This window comes from Pelobates fuscus, chromosome 6 (assembly GCF_036172605.1).
Source record: "Pelobates fuscus isolate aPelFus1 chromosome 6, aPelFus1.pri, whole genome shotgun sequence".
Classification (NCBI taxonomy): Eukaryota; Metazoa; Chordata; class Amphibia; order Anura; family Pelobatidae; genus Pelobates; species Pelobates fuscus.
Genome location: NC_086322.1, coordinates 234589865 through 234617754, shown reverse-complemented (window position 1 = coordinate 234617754; position 27890 = coordinate 234589865). Strand labels below are relative to the sequence as shown.

Below are 27890 nucleotides of genomic sequence, written 5' to 3'. Positions count from 1 at the left end.
TATTTAATACCGTGATATGCATGCTGATTATTGCTATTATTCAATCTGTGCACTTCCACTTTAATCAGAGAGCTGCAATTATTAGCCATTGATAGCACTTTCTTCTACAAATCTTGAATTTTTAAGGTAAAATATCGGCACTAAAAGGTTGGTTAGTTTATTTATTAAGCACACATGGCTAGTTTTAAAAAATATGACTTTGGATTTAACAATACAATGTATTATTTAGTTTGTTTCAAAGGACAATATATATATGTGTATGTGTGTGTGTGTTATAGAAATATATCTGATATATGTATTTTATATATGTGTGTGTGTGTGTGTTATATAGATATATATCTGATATATGTATTATATATGTGTGTATGTGTGTATGTATGTATATATAAACACACATATGTGTTTTTAATTATTATTTTTCAAATATTGTGTGTGTGTATATATATATATACACACACACACACACACACAAAATGTAATATATATACACACACACAATATATGCAAACATGCGTTGTCACTTACGGATGTTTTCTATAATCACAGCCCTGTTTGGAATAACCTCAATTTTTAAACCAGATACATTTTTTTTATTTATTTTTGTGACTTGGTTTACATAAATATTCCTCTCTAAAATAGACTTGAATATTTGTGTATTTATTTAATATTCTATTTGGAAAGTTTCCCTATTCTTCACCCCAGGTGTTATCTCCAATTATCCATAAATGTAATAATTGTTACTGTCTATTTACACTGTGTCACCTCTTCCATATAGCCTTCATTCTAAGATCTAAGTATCCACGTAAAATATTATTATGGAATCTTGGCCCGAATCTATAATTCTGGCAAATTATGCATTAATGTCTCTCCATAAAAGTATTAAATGTTCATTAAGGTCGTATATAACAAATTTAATTTGTGTTTGTCTGGATATTAGCGTGTATGAATCTGAATCTGGAAGTTAATAATTTTATCCTTTACCTAGCATCGGACAGACAGCAAGAATTCAAGAGATTTACAGACATGTCTGTCTTCTGTATGTACCCTGTAGATCCGAATTTGTGTGATAACAGCAATTTCACAAATTCGTGTCTGGGGGAATATGCAGTTGACGCAAACGCTACAGACGCGGCTGGAACTTGACGCAGTTTTGCGTCGAACTGATTTCATAAACCATTTTTATTATTTATCTTTTTTTTTTTTTTTTTTTTTTTTACAAATGCCTCCAGCTGAATAATCTCTGGATAATATCAAGGTTTGAGAGAAGATTCACGATTACATATAATCAGTTAATGATGTGATGATTGCAAGGAGCTGATGAAAAACATGCTGTTTATATAACAGAGTTCAGCAGCTCAACTTGCTTTGATTTAAGTCATAAAATCTACTATTTTAAAGAATTTATGATTATTATTTTTTTTCAGTGTGTTTTTAGTGCTGAGACTGTATTTTTATTTTCGGTTTTGCCCTTCAAATTGCCAATTTAATATTGTACCTAAATGGAATTTAGTAAAGCAAGTATCTCCGAATTAGTTGATGAATTTTCTATCGATCTAATGCAAGACTTATCTGTCTCTGACAAGGTCCTACAAACCTTTTTTTTCTGCAGACACAAGACAGCCGCTGAGACTATTGCTGATATTTAAAGCTGTGCTCTGAATACCTGTTTCAGTTTTGGCTGGAGGTATTAGGAGGAGGGAAGAAGGGGAGGAGGGTGCACTTTATATTAAGTCTAAATATATATTTTCAGTTTTCCTAAGGATTTAGGGCTGTTTGGCTGTGGATGCACCCTACCTTAGTTCAGATCATTATGTAAAGTCAAGGGATGTAAGAAGGTATCAGAATGGGTGGATCATTAATTAGAACACAGGGGATGGGGGCTGATAACCTGACTGATGTTGCTGGGGCTGTTGAACATGTTTCCTTATCCGGGGATGGTTGAAACGTTCCCATTGGCTCTGGGTGTCACATGCAAAAGCCAACTTTGTTCACTTGACATTAAGTAGGAGGGTTTCACCAAACAGGAAAACGACTGGGGCTCCAGGAATAAATTGTTACATGGGTTTGGGTGCAATTCAAACAAATAAATGACTATGAGCTCGTTTCTGATTAGTTCCAATTATGTGGACCCCAAATTTCCACCGTGTGAGGAGTACTCCCAGAGTGATTACCTCCCCAGCCATTCTCAGGACTATTTCAGCAACCACAAGAGGGACAGCAGCTACCAACATGGGGCGACCTACCCCCGAGCCCCCAGCTCCAGCCAGCCCTATCCTCCCTGCCAGGGCTCTGGACTCCAGCCCTCTGTAGTGTCCCCCAGGACTCACCCCCCAGCAGGACTGATCCCCGAAGACAAGCACAACGGTCAGTCCACCAGCCCCAATTCACCTCCATCCTGCAGCCAAATATCCCTGGACAGCAAGCCCCTGGACTCTCCTTGCCAGGATCCGGTAGTCTACCCTTGGATGAAGAAAGTGCACATCTCAACTGGTAAGTGTACACTAGTTGTGTCTTCTTTCCCCAGGACTTGGAGTAAAAAAATGATGAGATTTACGATGTGCTGTTTGCAGGGCAGTATAATTACATCCTCCATAAATTTTTATTGCACTCTTTGGCCAGCTGCCTTTGAAGTTAAGTTACCATCCTCCTCAAATTTCTCCAAAGCCCCCGTTTTAGTATGGTGTGTGTGTGTATGTAGGGGAGGGGGGTTTGCTTTCCTTGACCAAGATTTTAATGTTTTGCTAATTTGTGTTTTAAGTGGCAGATTGGGTAAACTTTCACTGCTTCCTGTCACTTTAAACGTGGGGTTGTTAGAAAGCGCAAGCTTGACATTATGTAACAATCTGCTATATTATAGCACTAACCACTTAAACAGAACGTGTATATAATTCATGGTTTGGGATAGCCTAAGGGTGTTCTATTAGGCAAACTCCCAGCTTAAACACTGCTGTTTTGTCCCTGTTTATCCAGCATAAGACACCCTAGGGTAACAAAGTATTCATTGTATATGTATATGTAGGACTGAGATTTTTTTTATTTTATGTATTCTTTATTTGTATTTATTTATATTGCAGCCAATCCTGCTTATTGTGGGCCAGACAGTAAGCGGTCACGAACAGCCTACACCAGGCAGCAGGTTCTGGAGCTGGAGAAAGAATTTCACTACAACCGCTACCTGACACGCAGACGAAGGATAGAAATTGCGCACACTTTGCGTCTTTCTGAGCGTCAAATCAAGATCTGGTTTCAAAACCGGAGAATGAAGTGGAAGAAAGACCACAAACTCCCCAACACCAAAATCAGATCTAACACCCCCGCAAGCCTCCAAATAACTGGACCCCAAAACCTGACCAAGGGGGACATGGGGTGTCCTTAAAACCAGCCACCAAAAAAAAATCTCCAGGACTAATTAAAAAATAAATAAAAAATAAACAACTAGAAATATGAATCACACAAAGACAAAAATTAAACTTATTTTATTTATATGAGGAGAGAACGCTCTGGAAAGAGAAGCAGACTTGGCTTTGTTCCTTGTCTCCATTGAAGAGAAGCCTCTGTAGATAGATTTCAGATTTGGAGAAGATAGATCTATGTTTCATCTTTAATCACGCCAAACTCTGGCCCATTTGTCATGTTTACACTGCGGTACAAAGGATGAACCTCGTCTGACAAGAGGGACGCTTACTTTAATAAATGAGATTCCCTTGTTTTACTGGAACCACATTTTCTTTCTTCTCCTTTATTCAACCCTAGAATGTTCTATGGTGGATCTAACATCCATGCATTTGATATGTTACATGTAGAAAGCCAGCTGTTGTGGGGAGGGTTTTTTTTAGCTGTGGTTGTATTAATCTTTGTTAGATAGCTCTTTCATACATGAGATTATTTCATATTTGAGATCCTTGGTTCTCAAAGTTGATGGTCACCAATTTCTCTTCTCAATTAGGTCTCCAGAACCAGGGAATGGTACCCACAATGAAAGCCTAGACCTGCCTGTTCCTATGATTCCATGATAAATCTACCTAAATTATCAAAAATTCTCACCCAAGGCCCAGTCACACAAAAGGACATGGACTGGGTGGACTGGAGGGTGGGTGGGTGTGAGGGTGGAGATATCAAACTTCATTAAATATCTGTCATTCATTCACTCTAGAGGCCGCTCTTTGCTTACTGTAAATATTCTATGAATAAATATTTTTTTTTCTTTCTCACGTGAATGTCTTTTGAGTTTGTGTTATGCAAACGTGTAAGCTTTGATTACGTCATGGGAACTCATGAACTATGACGTCATAGCACCAGAAAGGCTGTTACCTCTTATATTTGCTCACCTTGTTTGATCAAGCTCGCTTTAACAACTATATTTCATGCATAGAGCTGTCTTTTTTTGTAATATTTTTTTTTGACAAGTAGCACTCAAGTAAAGTTTATTTTAAACTTGAAATCACTCCTCAGTCATTGAAGAAGGTGTTCAAATTCTGTAAAAGAAAAGGGCTCTGCATTTAACGCGTTAATAAGACTCATTCTCTGCACAGATGTTTCACGGTGTATGCAGGTTTTCTGTGTGTTTTTATAGTACAAAGAATCCCGGCCACTGCAATAGCTCAAACCCTGACAAGCAAATAGATGATCAAGAAGACAAATGGGTTCTTTTGTGATACACCGATCTTGTATTAATTTTCATTTTCTCCCTCATATCGAGTTTCAGTTCGGGACTAAATATCATTTTATAATTGTTATTTTTTTTTTTTATCATTCTGCTTTCATGAACCAGTTTGTGCGTGTATATATTTATCTATCTATATATATGTACACACACACACACACACACACACACACACACACACAGAAACACACACAAACGCACACACACACAGAGAAACACACACACACACAAACGCACACACAAACACACACACGCTCAAATTGTGTAAATATTTATTTAATGATCCAGGTCTTGATTTTTGTTTAGTTAAAAATAATTATTTATGAAATAAAAAAAATATTGCTTCTACACAGCAACGTGTTTAAATGTGAAGAAAGTTTATTTATATTCTTTATTGCACAAAACTAAATATACCTGAACATGGTCTCAAAAACAGTTTTTTTGGTCTCCAAAAAAAAAAGAAATATATCAAATATTCCTTTGGAAAATAAATTCAGCCTCAAAAAGGCGGCCATGTGCTATTTAGCCAAATTAAAGAATGGGCATGCCACTCACTCTCCCATATATTTAGCATTTTCCTTGGTCCAGAAATAAAAGATTATATATGTGAAGGAGAGAATGGCTTTTAGACAGCTTTTTCTGTTGAATCCCAACCATTATATGTAGACAGAGCCCAAGAAAAATGTGCGAATTATACAGAAAAATCATTAATCACTTGTTCTTTTTTTAAAATACTTACCCGTTGTCTTTGTTATTCAACAGCAAATCTGCGTGGACCTTCTGTTGAGAGGGGGAAAAGGTGCAGGAGACTTCTGGAAAGTAAAAGAGACGCGGGGTTTGACCATCCACTGTTTCCCCCTTTTTTTTTTTAAATTGGAAACGTTTCAGAAAACATGGCTTGGAAATTACAAGTCTTGAGATCAGGGGCCAGGATCCCTCAAGGTAACAGCACTGTCAAACTCACTGCATTTTATTGTTTTATAACCTCCTGTCACAACTGTCTGTTTAAAAACAAAACTTCCTTTGAAGTTACTTTGAAGCTGACGCGAATTTAATAGAACAAAACAGGATTTATAAAATCATATGCTCTAGAAGACACAGTCAGACCGAGGTAGTTCATATGTACAAGAGATTCCCAAGTAGGTCTTATAGTACTGATATAAAATATAAATAAAAAGAGAACAAAACAAAAACAAACACACAATTTAGAGATTCCTAAGTATGTCTCATAGTACCTATATAAAAAATGAACAAAACAAACACACACACACATACACACACAATTCAGAAATTCCTAAGTATGTCTCATAGTACCCATATAAAAAATGAACAAAACAAACGCACAATTCAGAGATTCCTAAGTGTGTCTCACAGTACTCATATTTTAAAAATGAACAAAACACACACACACACACACACACATACAATTCAGAGATTCCCAAGTATGTCTTATAGTACCCATATAAAAAATGAACAAAACACACACACACACACACACATACACACACACACACACACACACAAACCCACTTACAATTCTTAGATTCACAAGCATGTCTGATAAAGCATGTCTGATAGTACTGTTACAAAAGAACAAAACACACACACACACACACACACATATATAACATTCAGAGTTTCCCAAGTAAGTCTTATAGTACTCCTAAAAAAAGAACAAAACACACACACACACATACAATTCAGAGATTCCCAAGTATGTCTTATAGTACCCATATAAAAAAACGAACAAAACACACACATACACATACACACACACACACAAACCCATTTACAATTCTTAGATTCACAAGCATGTCTGATAAAGCATGTCTGATAGTACTGATAAAAAAAAAACACAAAACACACACACACACATATAACATTCAGTTTCCCAAGTAAGTCTTATAGTACTCCTAAAAAAACACAAAAAACACACACACACACACACACACACACACACACACACACACACACACACACACATATATATATATATATATATATATATATATATATATGTATATTAGTAGAGAATTAGATTTTTGGGGGTTAACAAAGAAATATTCCAATGTATATATTTTCCAATTAATTTGACGCTAAAGTTCTAAGGAAATGAGGGTTGATCTGGACAAAAATTTTATCAAATTATAATTTTGTATTTTTTTTTATCATAGAAAGATATATTTGTTGCAGTTTTTCTTTTTTTTGTTAAGTATAAGGATTTTAAAGGGCAAAACAGCTGGAGAAAAATCATAGATGGCCATGAAATTAGATATTTATTCCTTGCTGGGAAAGGCTGGGAATGTCCAGGAATAATCTGGAAATGCCAGCTTATTTTGAGTGCTTAGAGCTCATTTTGGGTAAAAATAAATGTATATACATGAACACAAAAAAACTGAAAGAATGTGAAAAGGAATGAGCTTAGGGTTCAACTGTAGGGCAAGCTGGTGTAATAACCACAGTCTGCAGCAGGAACCCTGTGACCTCTCTCTGAGAGTGGACAGGGCCTCACTGAACTCTTGCTACACAGTGCAGGACAGCAGAATTAAACTCTGACTATCTCCAGAGTTCCAGGGCTCATCTGGGGGCCTGATATTGGTCTTCACAGATAAACATGTACACAGTAAGACATCTACACACATGTTAACTACTGGAGTGCCAAAGGCTTTAATATCTCTCTGGAGATATTGACTAAGCAATGAGAAATAGCTTGCAAAAGAAAATGAGTAATTATACCACACACACATTTATTATTATTATTATTATTATTATTATTATTATTATTATTATTATCTTAGTTCTTTTTTTTAAGCATTTTGTTCACTCATTGCAACTGTTTAGTGAATAGACCATATAATTTATCTTAACTCAATTAGGTTATGTGATTTAAATAAAATGCTTTCAAAATACATCTAACCTCAAGAACACAAAATATAAAGCTATATATGTCAATATTTCCACACAGGATATAAGGTAGAACTTAAACACACACACAGGATATATGGTGGATAGTTTGTTTCGAATGGAACATTAAGTTTGTTGTTTTTTGTGGGGTGAGGGAATATCCTGGTGTACAAACAAGTCCCATTGATTGTTCAGGCCCATATAACACTTATAAATGCCTTTTTACAGCTCCTTCTACGGCTGACATTTGCTGTTATTCTTGGGCGTAAACGGATTTTTTTTTCTTTTATATATTTTAGTCAAACGCTTGTCGTTTGGTACACTAGAAAATTTTTTTTTTGTGACAAGAAACGTCCATAAATTATACCGAAGCCTATTTACATTTAACAAATAGAACAAAATAAACCGATTAAACTTTATTTTCTCTTTTTATTATATTTGATGGCACAAAAGTATAGTATAAATAAAATAAATTCAGATTTTATAGCTGCATTGATTTATGTTACTGCTGGAAGATTTCGACACAGAGTATTTTTTATAGCATTTTGCAGAAGGTGTTTATTAGGAGTAGAATACACTTCATTAAAACATAGAAAATTATTATATTAATAGGTTACAGACTTGTGTGTCTGTTTTTGTGTGTATATGTGCGCTTGTGTGTGTGTGTGTGTGTGTTTGTGTGTGTGTGTGTGTGTGTGTGTGTGTTTGTGTGTGTGTGTGTGTGTGTGTTTGTGTATGTGAGAGAGAGAGAGAAAGGACAGGTAATTACTGAAAATACACAAATGTAGCCAAATGTATTAGACATTTTTTTCAATTGTATTCAGACATACACTTGGTGTTATCAATGTAACAAATGAATCGCTTTTGCCAGCGATTTTAAGTTGTAAACATATAAATTGAGAATAAGCAACGTTTAAAAAAAGGAGAGAGGCATTTAAATCTAGAGTGTGTTAAAGAGACAGTTGCTTGTCTTCTGTTATAGCTTAGATTCCCCATTGTTCTCAAGAGCCAATTCACAGGCAGAGATTTCTTAGCGACAGATTTATGATGCCCAATAAAACGCAGCTTGTTTAAATTCCTAAATCAATCTCTTTTTCTCATTACATAAACTTACCTTTTATCTACCTCAAAAATGCTTTGAAGCTCTCACCCACGAATCTAACAGCTCCCTTTGGGTCCATGCAATCTCCATGTCCCTTTAAAAGAAGATTGTGGGTTTTTTTTCTTTTGTTTTGTTTTGCTCTTAGCACGCAATCGAATTATTTCCCTTGTTTACGCTATGTTGATCTGGGGTACATTTTTAATGTCGAATAATATGCACTATTTCTTACAAATATTTCATTGCTCCTACATGGGGTTGTTCATTAAATCGTGGTATTCTGAAAGCACTTTAGGGCTGAAATATGGTAATAATGTGATATTTTTGCATAATTATTATTTTTGGTCTTGTCGTAGTTCTATTCAATTAACCAGCATTTAACAAATATTGCCATCGTTAGAAACTGTAGCAAATACATTATAGTCAATTTGAAGGATCAGCCAAATATTATGTGAGCCTTGTTACACTTTGTATCTGTGAGCAGTGTGATGCAAACATCAGAACCATATAGATTCCATTAGTAATATATATATATATATATATATAAGTATACACGGTCCATTAATAAACTAAATAAGCAAAAAAATAAATAAAAAAAGTTAAAAAGAATTTTAAGGAATTGTATGTGTCTGCATTGATGAGGCCAGCAATTCACTGGCTAACAGACTAGTCTCTGCACAATGTATACAATATGATGTCAAATTACAGAATTGAGTATATATCTGAGGTTGTATGGAATGATGAGAGGTATAGATCTGAGATCTCCAACACCTTTATAGAATTGATCTAATACTGGAGATTCATATTTATACCTATAGATATATGTGATATATATGTATGCACTATATATTATATACAATATACTGGGTGTTTTTGTGGAAGGTCATAGTGGTCCACAGTGTATGATAGTGAGACCCCCTCCCCCCCTCTCTCCTTGGTCACGTGATTCATTAAATAATTAATGCAGAGGTTGCAGGATAGATATGTATTCGTCAGTAAAATCGCAGACATGGTCTCCTTGTGTCTGACGTGAAATTCAACTGTCCTTAAAAAACAGCCTATAGCAGAGAAAGAGAGGGAGAGAGAAAGAAAGAGAGAGGGAGAGAGAGGCTGCAATAAAACAAGTGGGATCAGAGCCACTCTGTGGGCTGGATTATTGTAAGTATCAGGGAATCCCTGTGTCTGTATGTGTGTGTGTCCATGTAAATTTATTGTGTCTTATTAATGTTATTGTCGTAAACTGTGACAAATAGGGATCTTCATTTCCTGCCATTCCTCCTCACTTCGTGCTATGTGTGTTTATACCCATAGAGACATGCAGACAGAATATTCACATTTCTCCCCATACACTCCTTTCTTGATTTACGACAATAAGGATGTCAGCACTGTGCTGCTGCCATTGTGTGTTTGTGGGAGAGTTGTGTTGTTTATGATGCTGTCTGCAGTGAATCATTTTTCAGCATCAGTTGCTGATCATAATCCAAAATGGAAACATTTCAGACTTTTCTTATTTATTTTTTTCCATCCACCCTATTCAGGATCACTTGCAATAAAACAGCAGCTAATAGGGAAATAAGTAGCCAAGGGGTCTCATGTTACAGCTTAGCATGTATTAAAGGGTGGAGCTCTCTGCTATTAACTTTAAACTATGGGGGTACTCCATGCACTGAAAGGGCAGGAGAGAGACTTTACAATGGTACATAGCGATATCTCACGCTGAATCCCCCCTAACAAGCAAGGGTCTCAGACATACTCAGGGGGTGGGCGAGGGGTTGTGTGGATTGTAAAGTCTACCTAAACATCCAGCAACATCTGCCTGGAGATTGATGGAAATAGTCTTAGTTATTTTTTATGACTAAAAAGAAATACTTGGGATTAAAAAAGTTATCATCAATTAATATGGTAAAAAAAACTGTGTTATTGTCTACTATAGTAACTAGATATATGTACACTCATATGAGAAAACATGAATCTTTATAAAGTGTTTTTGAGTTTATCAGTATGTGTGTGCAAGTATGTTGTTGTTTTTTCTTAGCAGTGTTTAATTGTTGAATTGTTGAATCCTGCAAGTCGCCTTTAAGACAATGTTACATAGCAATGAATATACACTACATTGTCCATGATTGCCAAAACATCCACTCTTAAATAAATGCTTTCGAAGACATGTTGATTGCTAATTAATGAGTTAGGAATTCTAGATGACATATCTGGTATGAGTTATATTTAGAGAAGCTTCCTTTTGCCATCAACCCATCCACATAGACAATGTATTTTATTCCCAAACACCAGGCTACAGAGGACTTTGGACCCTGTCCACTCATACAGTCAGTCTGTCTAAAGACTGTGTAGCCCAGGTACCTTTGTTTGTAGGACATCTCTACATGTAGAATACTTGGCCTGTTCTTAATAAGAAAAGTGTATGATTATATCATAATGAAATGTTTATTGTATACTTGTGAATGCGATATGTGTGTATATTCAGTTTATTGAAATATATTCATAAAATAGAGTTTTATTTGGTTTCCAAAATAGGTTAATTAAATGTTTATTAATCACTGGCTATCAGAGTTAAACTTAACAACAAGGCAAGAGTTATTTTATACTCTGTGTTTGTGTGTGTATGTGTGTGTATATATATATATAGTTATTTTCTACTCTCTCTCTCTCTATCTATCTATCTATCTATACACACACAGAGAGAGACACACACACAGACACACACACACACACACACACACACACACAGACAGACAGACACACACACACACACACACACAGTATAAAATAACTCTTGCTTTGTTTCTATATTTAACTCTGATAGCCAGTGATTAATAAACATTTAACTTCTTTGGGAAAACAGATAAATCTGTTTGATTCCTAAATACATGGTGTTTCTATTCCTTCGGACATATTTAATGGTTTAAATAGTACAGGAGACAAAGAGCTTCCTTGGGGGCAGATCCCTGAACCACAGCTCCTTATTTCACAGCTAAATGTGAATTCTATGAAATATCTCTCATAGCACCAGGTACTATCACTCTCTCTGTATCTACCAGCAGAGCTGAATTATACATTCCAAAAAGAATTCCTGGAAATAAATCTCCCCACTACCTCAGATAAATCTCAGCCAAATATGCTCTGTTTATTGCCATCAGCAAACACCCACATTTTATACACTGAAAACAGGTCATTCTTTAAACCAGAAATTGTAGTGAATTGAAAACCAAATTGAAGCATTTTAGGTAAAAATAATAGCAGATTTTCAGAAATTTTCCAACTCAATTATAATCACAGTTTGGCTGTTTCAGACTATATTCTGTAATTTGGTTTTCATTTCCCTTCATATTGGGGTTTAGTGACAGTTGCAAAAGTCTATGACTTCTCTATGCAATAAGAAATGAATATATTTGATATCAAGAAATCGTGCATGTAAGGGAAAAATCATCCTCTTGAATATTACCGGCTATAAATATATTTTAAAACAAAATGAATGCCATACACAAAAATCATCTGCCTTGCAATTATATATATTCCCTTAATTGGAAGACGGATATGTTTTATTTATTAATTGTGCATAATGGTATATATATATATATATATATATATATATATATATATATATATATATATATATATATATATATATTTGTTTTTATATTTGTTTTAATTGAAAAGTCCCTGAACAATAATGCATGTGTGTTTGTGTTTGTTTAGTACGTGTGTGTGTGTTCAAGGGTTAGTTAAGGGTTAGCTCTTATCTCCTCTCTGAGCTGCAAAAAGTCTCAGTTAGAAATCAGAGTCTCCTTTTCTCTTCACTTTAACACTTTGCTTCTCCAAGATCTGCCAAAAGCTGGGGAGGTGACAGTCTTAACGGAAATTGTAGCAGTGATTTGAAACACAGGACTTACAAAAGCAAGGAACACACATGGCTGTTTGAAAAAATTACTTCAAACAAAGATTCAAACAAATACTCTACAATCTGGGCCAGGCAATTCCACACAGATACAAGTATGTGCCAATATGTCATTCTTTGCCTCTCCTGGCATCTTCACCTTGTGTTAACATTGAATCTAACAGCTGCAATAGCGCAGTATACTATTCTCAAAAATCCACATAGATCTTGTACTGAGCAAAAAGACAAGTTTTCATGCTCACATAAGGGGAAATGGGAGAACACAGATGGAGAAAAGCAATGTCCTTTAGGGAAAGAAACCTCAGTGTGCTTTAGAGAACAACATTGTTGAGGCTATTCACTAAGCGATGAGTTGAGGTGACTTGAAAGCCGACGCCTTTAAGTATAATTATCCGAACGGATTGTGCTGAAATGGGGACAAATCGTTAGTTCAACCACTAAACATTGAAAACTGATTTGTTAACATTAGACTAAAACTGCTTGATTTAAAACATTTTTTTTATCCAATTCACCTATTGTGTGGCTAATCTAGCCTAAATTATGCGATCTGAGTTTCATTTTAAGAAAGACTCACTCTTTGAATGAAAAAAAAGTAGATTTTTTTTCTTATACACCTTTTCCAGCCTAAAATTTGCAAGCTATAATTTATTATGTTTTTTTTATTATTGTTATAACTTTCGGCTTAGTGAACATATTATTATGTGTATTATAACTTTATTTCAGGATGCCAAACTGTTTGTTGTATATCGTGCGATCAGTAATCTCACACAGATATTTAAAATAATTAAATTAGATATATGTTTAAATTAAATAGTACACTATATATATATACATATATGTGTGTGTGTACTATTTAATTTATATAGCTATATCTATAGGTTTTCTGCAAACCCCACACAAGCTCGTAGAATCTAGTTGAAATTGCTAAAACCACATGCAACATTTTAACATTTAAAAATAAAAGCATATCAATGAAATCCCAATAAAAAGGGGGCCTTTGAAATGTCTCCAATTTCTCCTGTGCATAAAGGAAATGTTTGTAGAGAGTGTCCCTGCTTTCCTGGGGCTACCCAGCGAGGAAATGGCTATTGAAATATCCTATTTTGCTGAGAATTGGCTTCCATTAGATTCCCTGTCTCAGTATTATTACTGCAGCCTGCAGCTAAGCGGAATATTTTACCAAGCGCTTCATCTGCTCACAAACGAAATCCGAGAACAACCACAAGTTCCTCAGTGACCTTAATGTAATTGATTTTATCATAAATCATCAATTTGATGAAGAAACAAAGTTTTCATTGAAGTAAATTGATATTAATGGACTTTTTTTTGGAAATTCAAACTACCTTTATTGTTGTTTTCGACCATACTGGAGCGATTTATATATATTTTTTTCTGCTGTGTAAAAAAAGAATTGCCTTATTAAAACGTGCTTCCTGGAGGAAGGGAATAAAACGCTTTAATTGAGGATGCAATTTCTATTTTTTCTATACTGCTTGCAGTGAAATAATCCCACAAAGAGACGGATTATTGCATGAGCATGGATCTTACAATCAGAAGATACATGGCATATAGAGAATGGCTTTGGGAATAATTATAAATACATATAAAAAAAAAACTGTGTTAGCTGGGATCAAATCATGATCTCCATATAATGGCATAGGTCGAATTTAGAGTCAATACTTGTGGCTTTCACTGGTTCCAAAATAGCCAGGGGTGTGACCCCGGTTTTAAGGGCCTTGAAGAAGAGAAGGGCTTACAATAAAGACATTGAGAGTTCTGTTAAATATTAACAGGCCAATTATTTTCACTAGAGATTAAACATTAACTGTCAAAAAAGAAAAGAAGAAATGGTTTCTAAGGGAAGGTTCTGGGGATTAGCTGTAGAATGCTAAAAACGAACAAATAAGGTAAAAACAATAATAAACTTTCTATATATTCAGTCACTGCTGTGTGAAATATGGCTGGAGGGAGGGTTTCACAACTTTTACAATTTAACTTTTAGACCGATATAGCGAATTCCGTTTTGAACTGAGAAACATTGGAAAAGATTGTTGCCACAGGGGAAATATTATTTATCTAACATTAAAGCGTGTAACATAGATATTAGTTACTATGTGACTTTGTCCCTCTGGCTTTGTTATCTGTGTAAAGTGGAATTCAATGTTTCGGTCAAAAACTGTGAAAGCCTTCAGCTATTGCAGGGTTAATAGCACATCCCCGTCTTTATTAAGGTAAAGACATTTAGAATTTGGAATCTTCCTGTCTTGGAATTTCTTTCATTGTTTGCCCAACATCGCTCCTGTGAAGCCAAAAGCCACCCATCTCAGTGGACACCCATAAGGAGGAGAAGATATCAGCTATCAGGAATGGTTCTGGATCCAGCTTGGAAGTGGTAGGAGATAATCGGGGAATTGTTCTTGACTGGGTTAAACATGAAGCGTGGGTGTGAGCCAGCCCACCTCCTCTTAGACCCTCCAGCAAAGTGCAGAGTAAGGTTATCACATTGAAGGGAGAACAGAAGACTCACAGCTCTCACCTAATGCTACACTTTGAAGAGCAGGTCCTACAAGAAGTTGGAATTTTATCTCCTCTCCTGTCCTCTCCACATTCCAGACTGGGCTCACCACATGGGTTTCATCCACTTTCAAGTAGCAACCCTGGGCCATAAGACGATAACTGCTTGGCAAGACCATCTACCCGCAAGAGGTCTGGAACAATGCGAGTTTGGAGCTGCTGGTCAGAGAAGAAGTTAGTAGTTCATCTTGAGTCCAGTTTGCAACGTTCCATCGCCATGGTCATTCTAGAATGCTGGTCAGAACTATCCTGCAAAGCTGACAACAAATGTATCCAAATGTCCCTTGACCCAGGCTACCAGCAATGACTCAGGAGAGGTGACCTCCGAGAGAATTCTGGGAGAAGTCACGCAGGCTAAGGGCAGTTAAATATTAGTAAACACTTGGAGCCATTTTAACTTCCTGGTGAGTTAACTTTTAGAAGATGCATTGAAAGTACATTATTGGCATTGTGGCATTCATTTCTTATCCTAATATATATAAGATATATACACTATATATTTATATATTCTCTACTAAATGATGTGATATACATATCATGTGATTTTTTTAATATATATATATATATATTCACATCATTTAGGAGAGATGTGTAAAAGCGAACATTTAGTAAATGTAAAGGGTTACAGTATCATCACGATTGCATGGCATTGGGTTTTTATTGAGATCATCTAATATTAACGTGCCTCATTTAATTGGAAGCCAGTCACGCAGCTCAGTAATATTTCTATAATCTATAGATTTGGGAATCACCTCATTTTAGTCCGCAGTAATAACGTTATCTTTAATCTAGCGAGAAAATTAGTAATTAACTGACCTGGCTGCCTGTTTGGTGGAATATTGCCAGGGCCTCGTGTTATAAAGAATATATGGCTAGAGGCCTCATACTCTGGGAGGTCATGGTGATTTGTGACGGTTTTACACAGGGAAAAATGTGCTAATAACATTTAAAGACCAGTAACTCACACACTGAAAGGGGATTATATATGAGGGTTGATATATATCCCAGCTCTAGCTCCCAGTACTGCACACACCACGTGCCTCCAGCAATTTATACATGTGTGTCATTATTCATAGAAAGGAGAGTGTTTTAATGTGTCGATTGCATTTATTTGTGTGTTTTGTTATTTAACCCTTTTTCGCGAATATCCATATGGTAGGTAATGGAAAAAAAAAAAAACACAGACACCAAAAGTACAAGGGAAAATAATCTACTGCTATGACATTGTCGACGTTGCGATCTAAGATTAAAGGAAATTCACTTCATCAGAGTCAAATAGTGGGGCATTTGAGGTAGACGTTTCTGGGTTTAAAAGATTCTTAACAGATATGTAAATCACCCAAACAAACCAATAAGTGTATAAATACATAAATCAGTAAATACAATGTACTTGCTTGGTGTGTATAAAGTACAATAAAGCATAAAACAGATTGTATAAATATCACTTTATTTTATTTGTGTATAGGAGGTGTCTATTAGCTGCGGTAAAGCGCAACTCACATCAGGCTGAGGCAGCACAAGGCACGGTTGGATCATGAGTTTAAAGCTCAAGAGATGTTGTTATCGAAACGTTTGTGCGGGTTTGCACTTATATAAACACTACAAACTTGGCAACTACAATGCATCTAAAAGCAGTCACTGCATGACGAGTTGTGGCGAGTTTATAACTAACTGGAAAACTTTAAGGGAACATATGACTTGCTGGAAAAGCTACATTCTCCATAACAGTAGATTGCTTTTTTTATCGCGTATTTTTTTTTTTTTTCTTTCGGTTGTTTACTCACTCACTTTAATAAAGTGAGAATTTAAACAGAATTTAAAATGTAAAGCCAGATTAGGCAAACTGAAAGCACAGCTGGCTGTTTACCTTTAAATTTAGAAATGATGCACATGCAAACTAACAGGGTTATTAACTTTTAGTGAATTTTACATTTAAGGTCAAAATAGCCAAGCTGGAAAAATTCTCTAAGCCAGCCATGCTTTCAATTCGACTGCTCTGGCCTGAAATGTGAAATTTACTTTGGATTTTCACGTTAGTGAATACACTTTTATATTATTTGCTTCTGTGATATTATCATAATGACATGACTAAAACACAGCAGTGGTTACTAATAAACTATTTGATATATACACACAGACATATAACTTAATTGTCTGGGCGCTGTTTATTTACTAACATCACATGGCATATTATAATATTTATCGCCTTCTTCCTACAGAAAAAGTAACCGGCTCCATCTTGAAACGTGATATTTGTTGGAGAAGACAATTAAAGTGGTGAGTCCTCACAGTTTATTCTAAATATTTAGCCCATACACAATGTCATGGTTCTCCTGCGATGGTCATGATGTCACTCCAGGTTAATATGTGCAATGAGTTAATGTAGCTGGCCCACTCTGTTTGTGTACATAAAGTTTCAATATGAGCAGAAACACTTGAAGAACAGGAGGTTTGGCACTTGTGAAGAGAAGTCACACCTCTGGCAGCTGTGCTGATACAAACCTCTTTTTGGTGACAATACAGCCGGGTCCACTTTGTAATCATCAATGGACCTAATTTACTCAAGTAGCAAAGCCATTAAAGGGTGAGGCCAATACTGTTTTAAGTGTCTTTCTTTAGATAAAAAGCTGAAATCAGTCAGAGTTGCACTAGACACAGTTGCACATTGAAATTAGCAGTTGGCAACAGGCAAAATGTAGGCCAAAAACAACAACTGGCAAAATGTACAGAATAGATTAGTTGCAGATTTATTTTTCCAATTCTCCATATTTTTTTTTTTGCTTCTTTGTGCTTGTTTGTTTTTAAGTTGGTTATGGTATGGCTGCAATTCACAATCAAATGAATACATCACAGTGGCTTATTGTAAACATGTATACACTGAATTTTTTTTTCTTTTATTAAAACTAAAAGTTGTGAGTTGTGGTGTCCTAAAAAAATACTTCCAAAACAGAGACTGCCTGATTTTGATACAGTACCAATGGAGGGATAAGAGGGGTCTCAATGTATAATAACTAATTATTTGGTAAATAAACTCCCAAATCCTTTGAATACTTTAAGGGACCCAGACATGCAGAGATATGCACGTCATTGTGTGCAGAACAGATATGTTGTTGTACATACAACATGTCTTTGCCATGCTGCTTGATGGGATTTACACAACACATAATGAATTACCGTAGGTATGATGTATCTTACAATGTGATACTGTAGTAACACATTCCACCCACTTGACAGCCTAGCACAATTATGTTAAACATGAAAATACACAGTACAATAAGCATAGAACATAAACACATTGAAAAAACAAAAACATATTTCAACAAAAGTCATAAGGCATTGGATCATCTACTAACTTTATATTTTCTTCTTTAAGAAAGCAGTATGTATGTAACAGGCTTTATTGAAATATTGCATTTTTATTATTCTCTACCACCTCTGCTGGAAACCTCGACCACCTATCCACTACTCTTTAAAAAAAGAAACCTGATATTAAAATGATAGCTTTAAATCTGGCAATTTATATGTATAAAATTATTTTCATACAGTTCCCCCCTTGCATTCAGCTGTCCATCATCTTGGTCACACTTGCATGGGTTTCTGCAGAAATTGGCACACTACTTTGGCAAATATTTTGGAAACGTTTTGAAAGACTGTTAATGTTTCTCTGCTCTAACCTACTATATAGTATGCTCCAGGATCCCTTGAGATGCATTGTTATGTAAGCATTACACTATCGTTTAATGGCTTGTGTTATTAGACAGGTATATTACACTTCACATTAATTAGAAAATGCCATATAATAAGCACATGATAGCACCTAACACAAATCACACAAATCCAATCCAACAGCTTGCATAGCATGGTGTATTATAGAGAGGACTATATTATATACATACACCTACTAGGAATGACAATGCATATTTATATACAATAATAATAATAATATTTAATGGTGCTTAAAGTAAGCAAAGGAACACATGGTGCAATACAGAGTGAGATCTATCTTTAGAATACAAATATGTATCAAATGACCTTAGGGGATAAGTAACTAAACAGCTATTGTCTTGAGCTGACAAGTAATTTGCAAAACTTAAGCCAAACTAACTAAAGCTTTTCAAATGATCACAGTCTGTTAGAAAAAAACCTTTCCAAATGGTTTATTTGCAGATCTTACTAATAAAGTATATTGTTTTTTTTTTCTGTAGATAAATCTAAACAAAGTTTTTCTTAACACATTGTGATCCTGAGATAAGCTTTTCCAAAAATATTAAATCTAGGCCTAAGTTGGAAAAAAAACACCTCAGTTTCAGCCAAACTCACTATTCAATATATAGATCTTAAAATATATATATATATAATCTTTAGGGGCATTTGGTGTACATGCATTTGTACACTGACATAGTATATTTTATAGAGAATTCTGACACAGTAACATAAAATCACATATAATTAGCACATGTATAAAATTTTTATAGTTTCATTACTTAGAAGAAAATATGCAGTATATCCCTACTTTAGCCAATATACCAAATATATTATATTAATACAGTATATACTATTTTAGTATATTTAGTGTATATAATATTTCTGACATAAATATTACCCATCACAGTATAAATGCAAATATATAAGCAAGCATAGTTCAGGTAAGGCATAGCATGATATTGTATAAACCATACAGTGAATAATTTGTGTAGAACCATCTACTGTGGCCACAGATAAGCATGGAATTGGCCTACCATGTCTGCTTATAATGAATACCTTATGCACATTCCAAACATTGCTGAATTCCTGTACTGTACAAGCTTTAACTACTTCCACTGGAAGGCTGTTCCTGGTATCTACAACCCTATCTGCAAATTGCTATTTATCTCACATTACTCATGCAGTTTCCAATAGATGGATGGGCAGATTGCAATATGGTTTGACCACTATGTAAATGATAAATGATTAGCAGTAATAGATTGTGTGGAAGCTTCAATACCATAGACTTGAGTGTTTTCTTAACAGATGTAAACTAGGTTCAAAAGTAGAAATAAAGTACCTGACAGAGAATATAATGGAATAATGTTCTTTGATCAAGTTTAATAAACAATTTTAGGGGAGCAAGGTAATCTCGAGTATTTGATATATGATTTATAGAACACCCACCCAAACTGCTAGCTTGTGCATATTTAAATATAATGGCTTTATTTGTGACTGGTAAATAATCTACTTTTAGATTTGTGCAAATAATTAGCTGAGAGGGACCTTAATCACTAAATTGCCTGATCTGGAGATTTTTATTTACAACTCTGTTATTTTGTTTACATTTCTGCCAGTTGGATTAAGGTCATCACAATTCACTGTTTAGTGAATAAAGCCCTTTTGTATGTTAAAAAAAGGATTTATTTCTTATTTTGCTATTTTGTTTAAAATCACTGTTTAGTAAAGAAACCCCAATAAAATGAATTCTGAATGCATCTCTGCTTCTCCTCTTCAATTAAAAACCAAATAGTACAGTGTATAAATCTCCATGTGAAATGAAGGATGTGCCATTCTGCCATGTAACAGGTTTTGCTTATTTGAAAAACTCCTCGGAACTATTAGTTTGCATTTCAGTATACAACAAGAATAAATTGGAGAAACAAATGACAGGTTGTCATTGCATCTTTCAGATCTGTCCCCTGCCTCTAAAATGAACTAAACCAATTTTTTTTTAACCATGTGGTTCCAGGGAGGATTTTGTAAAACTTGCATAGGTGCCATCTGGCAGTGAATGGGTTCTAGTTTGTGAGATGGGAGTTTATACACTGCTACTGACAGACCCATAAATCTTCCCTTTCACTCACCCAGTTACCAGAGAAATCCTACAATCTAACTGGCTCCTCCTGTTACTTTTACACATTTCCTCCCAGGCTCTCAAAGTTCTTTTTTTACATTATGTATAAGGAAATTTCAATATAACATAATTATTATTAAAATAAAAAGAAAAAAAAGGCAATATGCAGTGTGAATAATAAAAAAAAAAAAAAGAATCCTGAATATTACAGAATCATAAAATGACTCAAGATACAATGGTATGTAGAGTGTATTTCTAAGAGTAGGCTCCCTCCCCCCCCCCCCCCCTTAAAGCTTTTCCAAAATACCTAAAAACAGATAATTTCATGTGATTTACTCAAGTTTGTTTTCCTGAATTAAAAGATGGTGAAATTCCACCGGGATGTGACCAACCCCTGTGATTAATTTGCAAGTTATTGCTGATTTGTTTAAAATTAATATTATTTTTCATTCATTTGATTTTATTTATAGAATGTAAGAGTCAATGATTAACCCCTTCCTCCTTTAAGAGATTTCCAACTTTTGAAAAAAGCCCCCCCCCCCCCCCCCCCCCCTCCTCCCATACAGGCATCAAAGGGGTTAATCTTTAAGCAAATGCTGGGAAAAGGCTACACAAGACCTCCTGGAAGAAAAAGCCGGAATATAACACACAGAGTAGGTGAGATCAAACGGTGTATTAGCATAGACTGGCACCTAATTGAGCAGTAGGAAGAGATTCCAAGGCTAGGCCTCTGTCCACGTCTGTAATTAGCATAATCCCTCAGTGGTGACGCTGTGTTTAGAGCAATAACAACCGCTGACTTGTAGTGTAAAAAGCAAATGGTGAATCATTTTTTTTTTATTTTTTGTAATTATCTCGTCGCATTTGCCGTGGAGTTTTGACGCACCGACCGTTCCTTTGCGCGGATTCTGCGACCATTTGTGCGCCTGGGATCTGAGGCCATTGTTAGCAGTGAGCAGGGCGGTGTGTAGGGGCAGCCTAGAGGCTCAGCTTGTCCATTGAAAGCCCTGAGATTAGCACGGATTCTCTCCCAGCTCTGCCTGCCACTGGAGCCTCTTCTTTCCCTCCCTCCCCTGGGCTCCTGCCTGGCTCCTGATGGTCCATACCAGGCTGCCAGGGGGACTCTCTGCCTATTGATTGCCCTGGATGTGGATAGATAGGATGTCTGCTTGTGGTTTGCTCGTCAGAGTCTGCTAAGGTAAGCTGGACCCAAATAGTCTATCAGTGAATGGCGGAGTCTCTGTCCCAGTGATTTATGACCATATGACTGGGATCTCGGTTCAAGAAGAGTTCACACCAGCCTTAAGCTCTCCTCCAGTCACAGAGTGTCTTCCATTCTTGGTTGCTCATTATACATCTATTTGTTGCAAACTGCTTATGTGAAATATCCCAAAATGTAGCACTGTATGCATTTTCACCTTAATTCCTGCAGTCAGACAGCCCCCATATCAAGGTGCCTTCTAGTCTGCCTATTGTCTCAGCCTGGCTAAAGCTATGTGCTCTCAAAAATGAAAGGATGTGTTTTTCGCCAATACTGTGCAGAACTAGATTTGGGTTTCGTTTTGTTTGTTTTAGATCTTTATATTCTTGTTTGTAGTTAATACGTTGCCGTCACTCTTGTACATAAATTCTGCTGGATTTGTTACTGTTCTACGATTTCTCTATTCACCACTTTCTATATTTACAATAAGAATTATTTAACAACAGCATCGAATATTTATGTTTTAAAATATTGCCAGTTTATTAATTCAGTCTGTAAAGTTTTATTTATTTATTTGTTTGTTTTCTCTCATTTAAAAAAAAAAAAAGAAATTATTGTTAAATCGTGGAGACTTTAGATATGTCATTAAAAAAACAACAGAGAGATATTGGATCTAAAATAAGAAAGTGCCCAGATAAGGCCAGAGTCAACTAATTGGAACACCATATCATTTAATATTTATTATTCAGGTAGAGATTTTTTTTTTTAACAATTCCTTGGAGTAAATAATTAGGATTTGGACAAAGATAAATGAGCGACATTTGTGACGTGTTGAGAGATGAGCTGGAAAACCTGTTCAGGGCGATCTCCCTTAGCTCTCTCCCTGCTTTTTAAAATGGGAACTTATTATAAGATCAAAACAGTGTGTTATACCCACAGCCTAAGGAAGAAAGGGAAGTAAAATACAACTGGAGGAATTAATGAAAGCAACAAGGCCTCAGATTATATAACACCCCATGTACTGCCGGGGGATATTGTACTTTATCGGTAATTTTATGTACACTTACACACATACACACACACACACACACACACACATATATCTATTTTTTTATATGAGGCCTTGTTTTATATATATATATTTACACACACACACACACACACACATACATATATATATATGTAACTAAAATTGCAGCGATATAAACATATCTATCTATCTATATATCTATATATATATATCACTAATATTTTAGTAATTTTAGATATAAACACACTAAAATGTCCACACAATAAAAATATTTATAACTATGCAAATTTATACATAGATGTTTGTGGTTTAATGCCTGATTAAATATACATTCATATATAAGAATTACTCGAATTATTTTAAAATGTAAAACTATATAAAGATAGATTAATATATTTATATACTAGAATGCACATAATATGTGAGTTTTAATAGACAGGTTTTTTTTTTTATTAAATCAGAACTTAATGTAAATATAGATAGTTTTTTGAATGTTTTTTTTTGGTTTTTTTAAGGGCATAAGCTTAGTGAAGTGGAGAAAACATCGATAAATGTATGACTTAAATATGTAAATAGAGACCTAAATATAGAGTTAGAGAGAGAGATAGATTTCAGATAGCTCCCAGGCTAGAATACAAAGATAAATTCATTTGTGATTTCTGGTCCTGAAGAATAAAGGGATCTGTGGAGTTGTTTGAGATCCTCGGCTCCTGGTCTGACCCTCATACATCATAGCTCTGGGTACAGGACAGCAGCTATTATCCTGGATTCTTGGGCTAGAGTTGAACGCTCCGGGCAGGGAGCATTGCGAGTTTTTCTGGTTTAAAGATAATTTTGTTTAGTTAAACCTCCAGCAGCATAGAGAGACATTATTTATTTACACTATTTTATTTATTTATTTTAGGGGGGGAGAGGGATGGGGGAAGGTGTAATAATTTACAGTGATGCAGAATGTTTCTACTACCCTACACTTTCTTCTAATATAAGTACTCAAATGATAAAATACTTGTAAATGTGTATAGTAGATCTAACAAACCATTGTCAAATTAAGTAGAATTACAGCGATATAGTGCTGCTTGGATTCCATAAAACACGAATTAGTAAAATGTATATAAACATTCAAATAGTATTATGTACATTTTTAAATCCATGAACAGAGATCCCCTGAATTTGTGCAAGAAAAACAAATGTAACATTTCATGCACTGGTTAGAATTATTATTAGTGCAATATGTAAGTAGACATTAAAAATAATAGTAACAATATATATATATAAATATATAACTGATTTACAAGTTCTAGACAATAATGCTTTTATTTTGTTTTGTTTCGAATATCTTAGGTCATTCCTAAAACCACACAGAGGATACCAGTGCCAGGTGACTGTGGGGTGCCAATGTTATTCTGTAGGGGTGGGGACACCCTCCGACTTGGTGACAACACGATTTGGGGAACCAGGAGATGCAGAAAGCATCCTACTATGACAATCCCACGCTGTTTGGAGGTTACCCCTATCAAGCGGGCACTTTGGGGTATGAAGGCCCACAACAGTCCTTTGCAAATTCATCCCACATCGACAATGACTTTCAGCGCTCTTCTTGTTCCTTGCAATCTCTAGGACACACTGGTCCTCTGACCAAACCTAAAAATCTCAACGGGAGCTGTATGCGTCCAAGTCTATCCTCTGAGCACCACCAGCCCCCCTCTCTCTCCCCACCCCAAATCCCCGCAGCCAGCAGTAATAATAACTCCACTGTCCTGCCTGGGGCCAGTAAGTCTTCTCCTGCTAAGGCCCAGTCCAGCTCCAGCCCAGCCACCAAGCAGATCTTCCCATGGATGAAAGAGTCCAGACAAAACTCCAAGCAGAAATCCAGCCCCCCTGTTGCAGGTACATGGTCCCCTTTCTAGGTTTTTAACACCTTCAGTGCCAGTGGTGTGCTGCTTGCAGCCCTCAATGAACACAAGAGGTTGAAGTGACATTTCATTCATATTAACTATAACTATCATTTAAGAAGTAAAAGACATACACATACATGTGTGTGTGTGTGTGTGTGTGTGTGTGTGTGTGCGCGCGAGTGTGTGTGTGTCTGTGTTTGTTGTATTTTTTTCCCCCATTATTACTGTGTAAAGCTAGTTGTTTATGTATCTAAATATATTTCGTCTCCAGTGCATCACATCCAGTCTGGTTCCCTAAATCCCTAATATCAAGGGAAATAATCTAATACATAGATTAACATGAATTTGACCACAGCCATATCTTGTCCATTTAACAAACTATATATATTACTGATCTAGTAAAGTTCTTATTTTATTTATTAAGTTATTGTTCCATAATATCCTTGAGAAAACGTTATACTTCCTATAATAATTAAATCATAAATAAATGTCTACTCCTGGTTGATGAAATCTCCATAAGGCAGGGCAGCTATAGAGCAGATCTCTTAATAAATGCCAGGCTTTATGAAGTGCAGACTAATGTGGAGGAGGCCAGGTCTGGGTGCATGTTAGAGAATTTATTAAGAAATAATGCTTTCAATTTTCCGAGTGTAGTAATTATCTTCTATTTCATTTGAAGCGGCAGAGAGCTGCAGCGGTGACAGGAGCCCCCCGGGGTCTTCAGCCTCCAAAAGAGCCCGTACAGCCTACACCAGCGCCCAGCTAGTGGAACTGGAGAAAGAGTTTCACTTTAATCGCTATCTGTGCAGACCTAGAAGGGTGGAGATGGCCAATCTGCTGAACCTCAGTGAGAGGCAAATAAAGATTTGGTTCCAGAATCGCAGGATGAAGTACAAGAAAGATCAAAAGGTTAAAGGGATGTCCTCATCTTCTGGAGGGGCTTCACCAACCAGCACGCCACCCCTGAGCATGCAATCCTCTGCAGGGTTCCTGGGATCTGTGCACTCCATGAATGCTAACTATGATGCCCCTTCCCCACCCCCCTTTAACAAACCCCACCAGAATGCCTACTACCAGACCCCTGCAAAAGGTTGCCCATCTCAACAGAAATATGGCAACACAGCTGCTGAGTATGACCACCATGGCTTACAAGGGAATGGAGGCAGCTATGTGTCTCCCAATATGCAAGGGAGCCCAGTGTATGTAGGAGGCAATTATGTGGATTCTGTACCAGCACAAGGCCCTTCTCTCTATGGTCTAAATCACCTTGCACACCAGCCCAACAACATGGACTATAATGGAGCACCTTCAATGCCAAGCAACCAGCATCATGCACCTTGTGAACCACTTCCCACCTACACAGAGCTCTCATCACACCACCAGGGAAGGATCCAGGAAGCCCCCAAACTGACCCATTTGTGATTGAGTCATAGAACTCATCTTGCAAACTCTAGGGGGCGCTGATCTCCTCAGGAGCACCGTGAAACACTTGTGTTGATGTGATAATGTATTTATAATTCATTATTTCCCTTATGATATTTTTCCAACTATTAATACAGGGTTTATCTTGCACTGTTACATGAAGGCATCACTCATTCAACACAAGTGATTCTAAAGGCTGAGTATTTTTAAGCTGGAGAAAACTTGTTATTATGAAAAACCACATAATATATGCGCAAGTGATTGACATTTATTATGTTTAAAATTTGCTGTTCAGCTTTGTCTCCAAGCCAATACTAGGAGCCTTCCTCGAATTTAAAATAGTACTAGGCTAGGTGACTCCTACATCATTTCCTAAATATCATTTCTAGAGATTGAGATAATTGCCCAGTGTTGTTAAAGCATTTCCCGGTCCAAATAGGAGTAATGCAGACAACAAACACAAAGCTGATGAGTAGTTTTATTTTTATCTACATCATTCTGTAAATTTAAATATCATGACAATTGTTGCATTTGTAGTGATAGCAACCTAGGCCTTAAGATCAAATGAAGTTGAGCTATTTAGATAATTCTTGGAGTCTCACCACTGTGTAAAAAGTAATGTGGGCGTCTAAAATAGAATTCTACCAGTCCTATGCTATAAGGGCCAGAATAATCACTTTTTTTCCTCGTCTTAATGTGGATACAGGGTATATTTTAAAGAAGATGTCTGCTCACCAAACCAAGCACAGTGATTTCCATTCAGTGTTTGCTCTCTTCGTGTAGACATCTCGTTTGCACTTAGTTTACATGTACTTTATAAAAAGCAGCCTGGTGACAAGGCTTACTCAATCCTGGAGACTACCAGGCTTGTGTGATCTTGCAAACAGACATTTAGTATTGCTGCTCATAAAACCGGTGGAAATATGTATTTTTATTATTTTTTTTTTATTATTATTTATCCAGCATATTAATGTATTTATAAAATTTAAGAAGGAAACTACTTTTTATTTGGTATTTTCTTGTTGGAAAAGTTGTGTTTTTTTCCTGTCATTGTAAAAAAATATCTATTTAATTCTAGTAATTTAGAAAGATGTTAGTTTTGTTTTCTTGTATTCTGGATAACGTAATTAGTCTACAGGAGGCATGAGAAGCCCCTTCCAAATGTTATTGTCCTGCCTTGAATAGAAAGGCTGCACAAAATCCTCGGGAGATCCCCCCCCCCCCCCCTACTCCTCTCCACCTCCCCTTTGTTCTTTGTAGATTATTTTTCTTTGCATAAAAAAAGTTGTCTGTTTAAAAATCCTGGAATAAACTTTCTGTTATAAAATGTGTTTTGTGTATGTAGTTGGTTTAACTCCAGAGATAGGA

The 27890-nt window shown here is 35.9% G+C and overlaps 2 protein-coding genes across 9 annotated transcripts in view; both read left to right on the top strand.

The window, feature by feature from the left end:
• HOXB3 (homeobox B3) overlaps positions 1-27466 on the top strand; it is a 51539-nt gene extending 24073 nt beyond the window's left edge. For 4 of the 8 annotated variants that reach the window (XM_063458868.1, XM_063458869.1, XM_063458871.1 and 1 more), the window contains exons 2-5: positions 5426-5605; positions 17373-17430; positions 24547-25092; positions 25780-27466. In XM_063458868.1, coding sequence (XP_063314938.1) covers positions 24666-25092; positions 25780-26522 — 1170 coding nt within the window. In that variant the 5' untranslated portion in view covers positions 5426-5605; positions 17373-17430; positions 24547-24665 and the 3' untranslated portion in view covers positions 26523-27466. Of the gene's footprint in view, positions 1-5425; positions 5606-9757; positions 9825-11733; positions 11853-14903; positions 15558-17372; positions 17431-21536; positions 22173-24546; positions 25093-25779 lie in introns of those variants that run through there. The other 4 variants (XM_063458873.1, XM_063458874.1, XM_063458872.1 and 1 more) reach the window with 4 other exon arrangements.
• HOXB4 (homeobox B4) lies at positions 1737-3397 on the top strand. The gene is made up of 2 exons (XM_063458878.1): positions 1737-2490; positions 3075-3397. Exons 1-2 carry the CDS (start codon positions 2088-2090, stop codon positions 3374-3376), a joined length of 705 nt encoding a protein of 234 aa, XP_063314948.1. The 5' UTR covers positions 1737-2087; the 3' UTR covers positions 3377-3397.
• Positions 27467-27890: the final 424 nt, after the last annotated feature.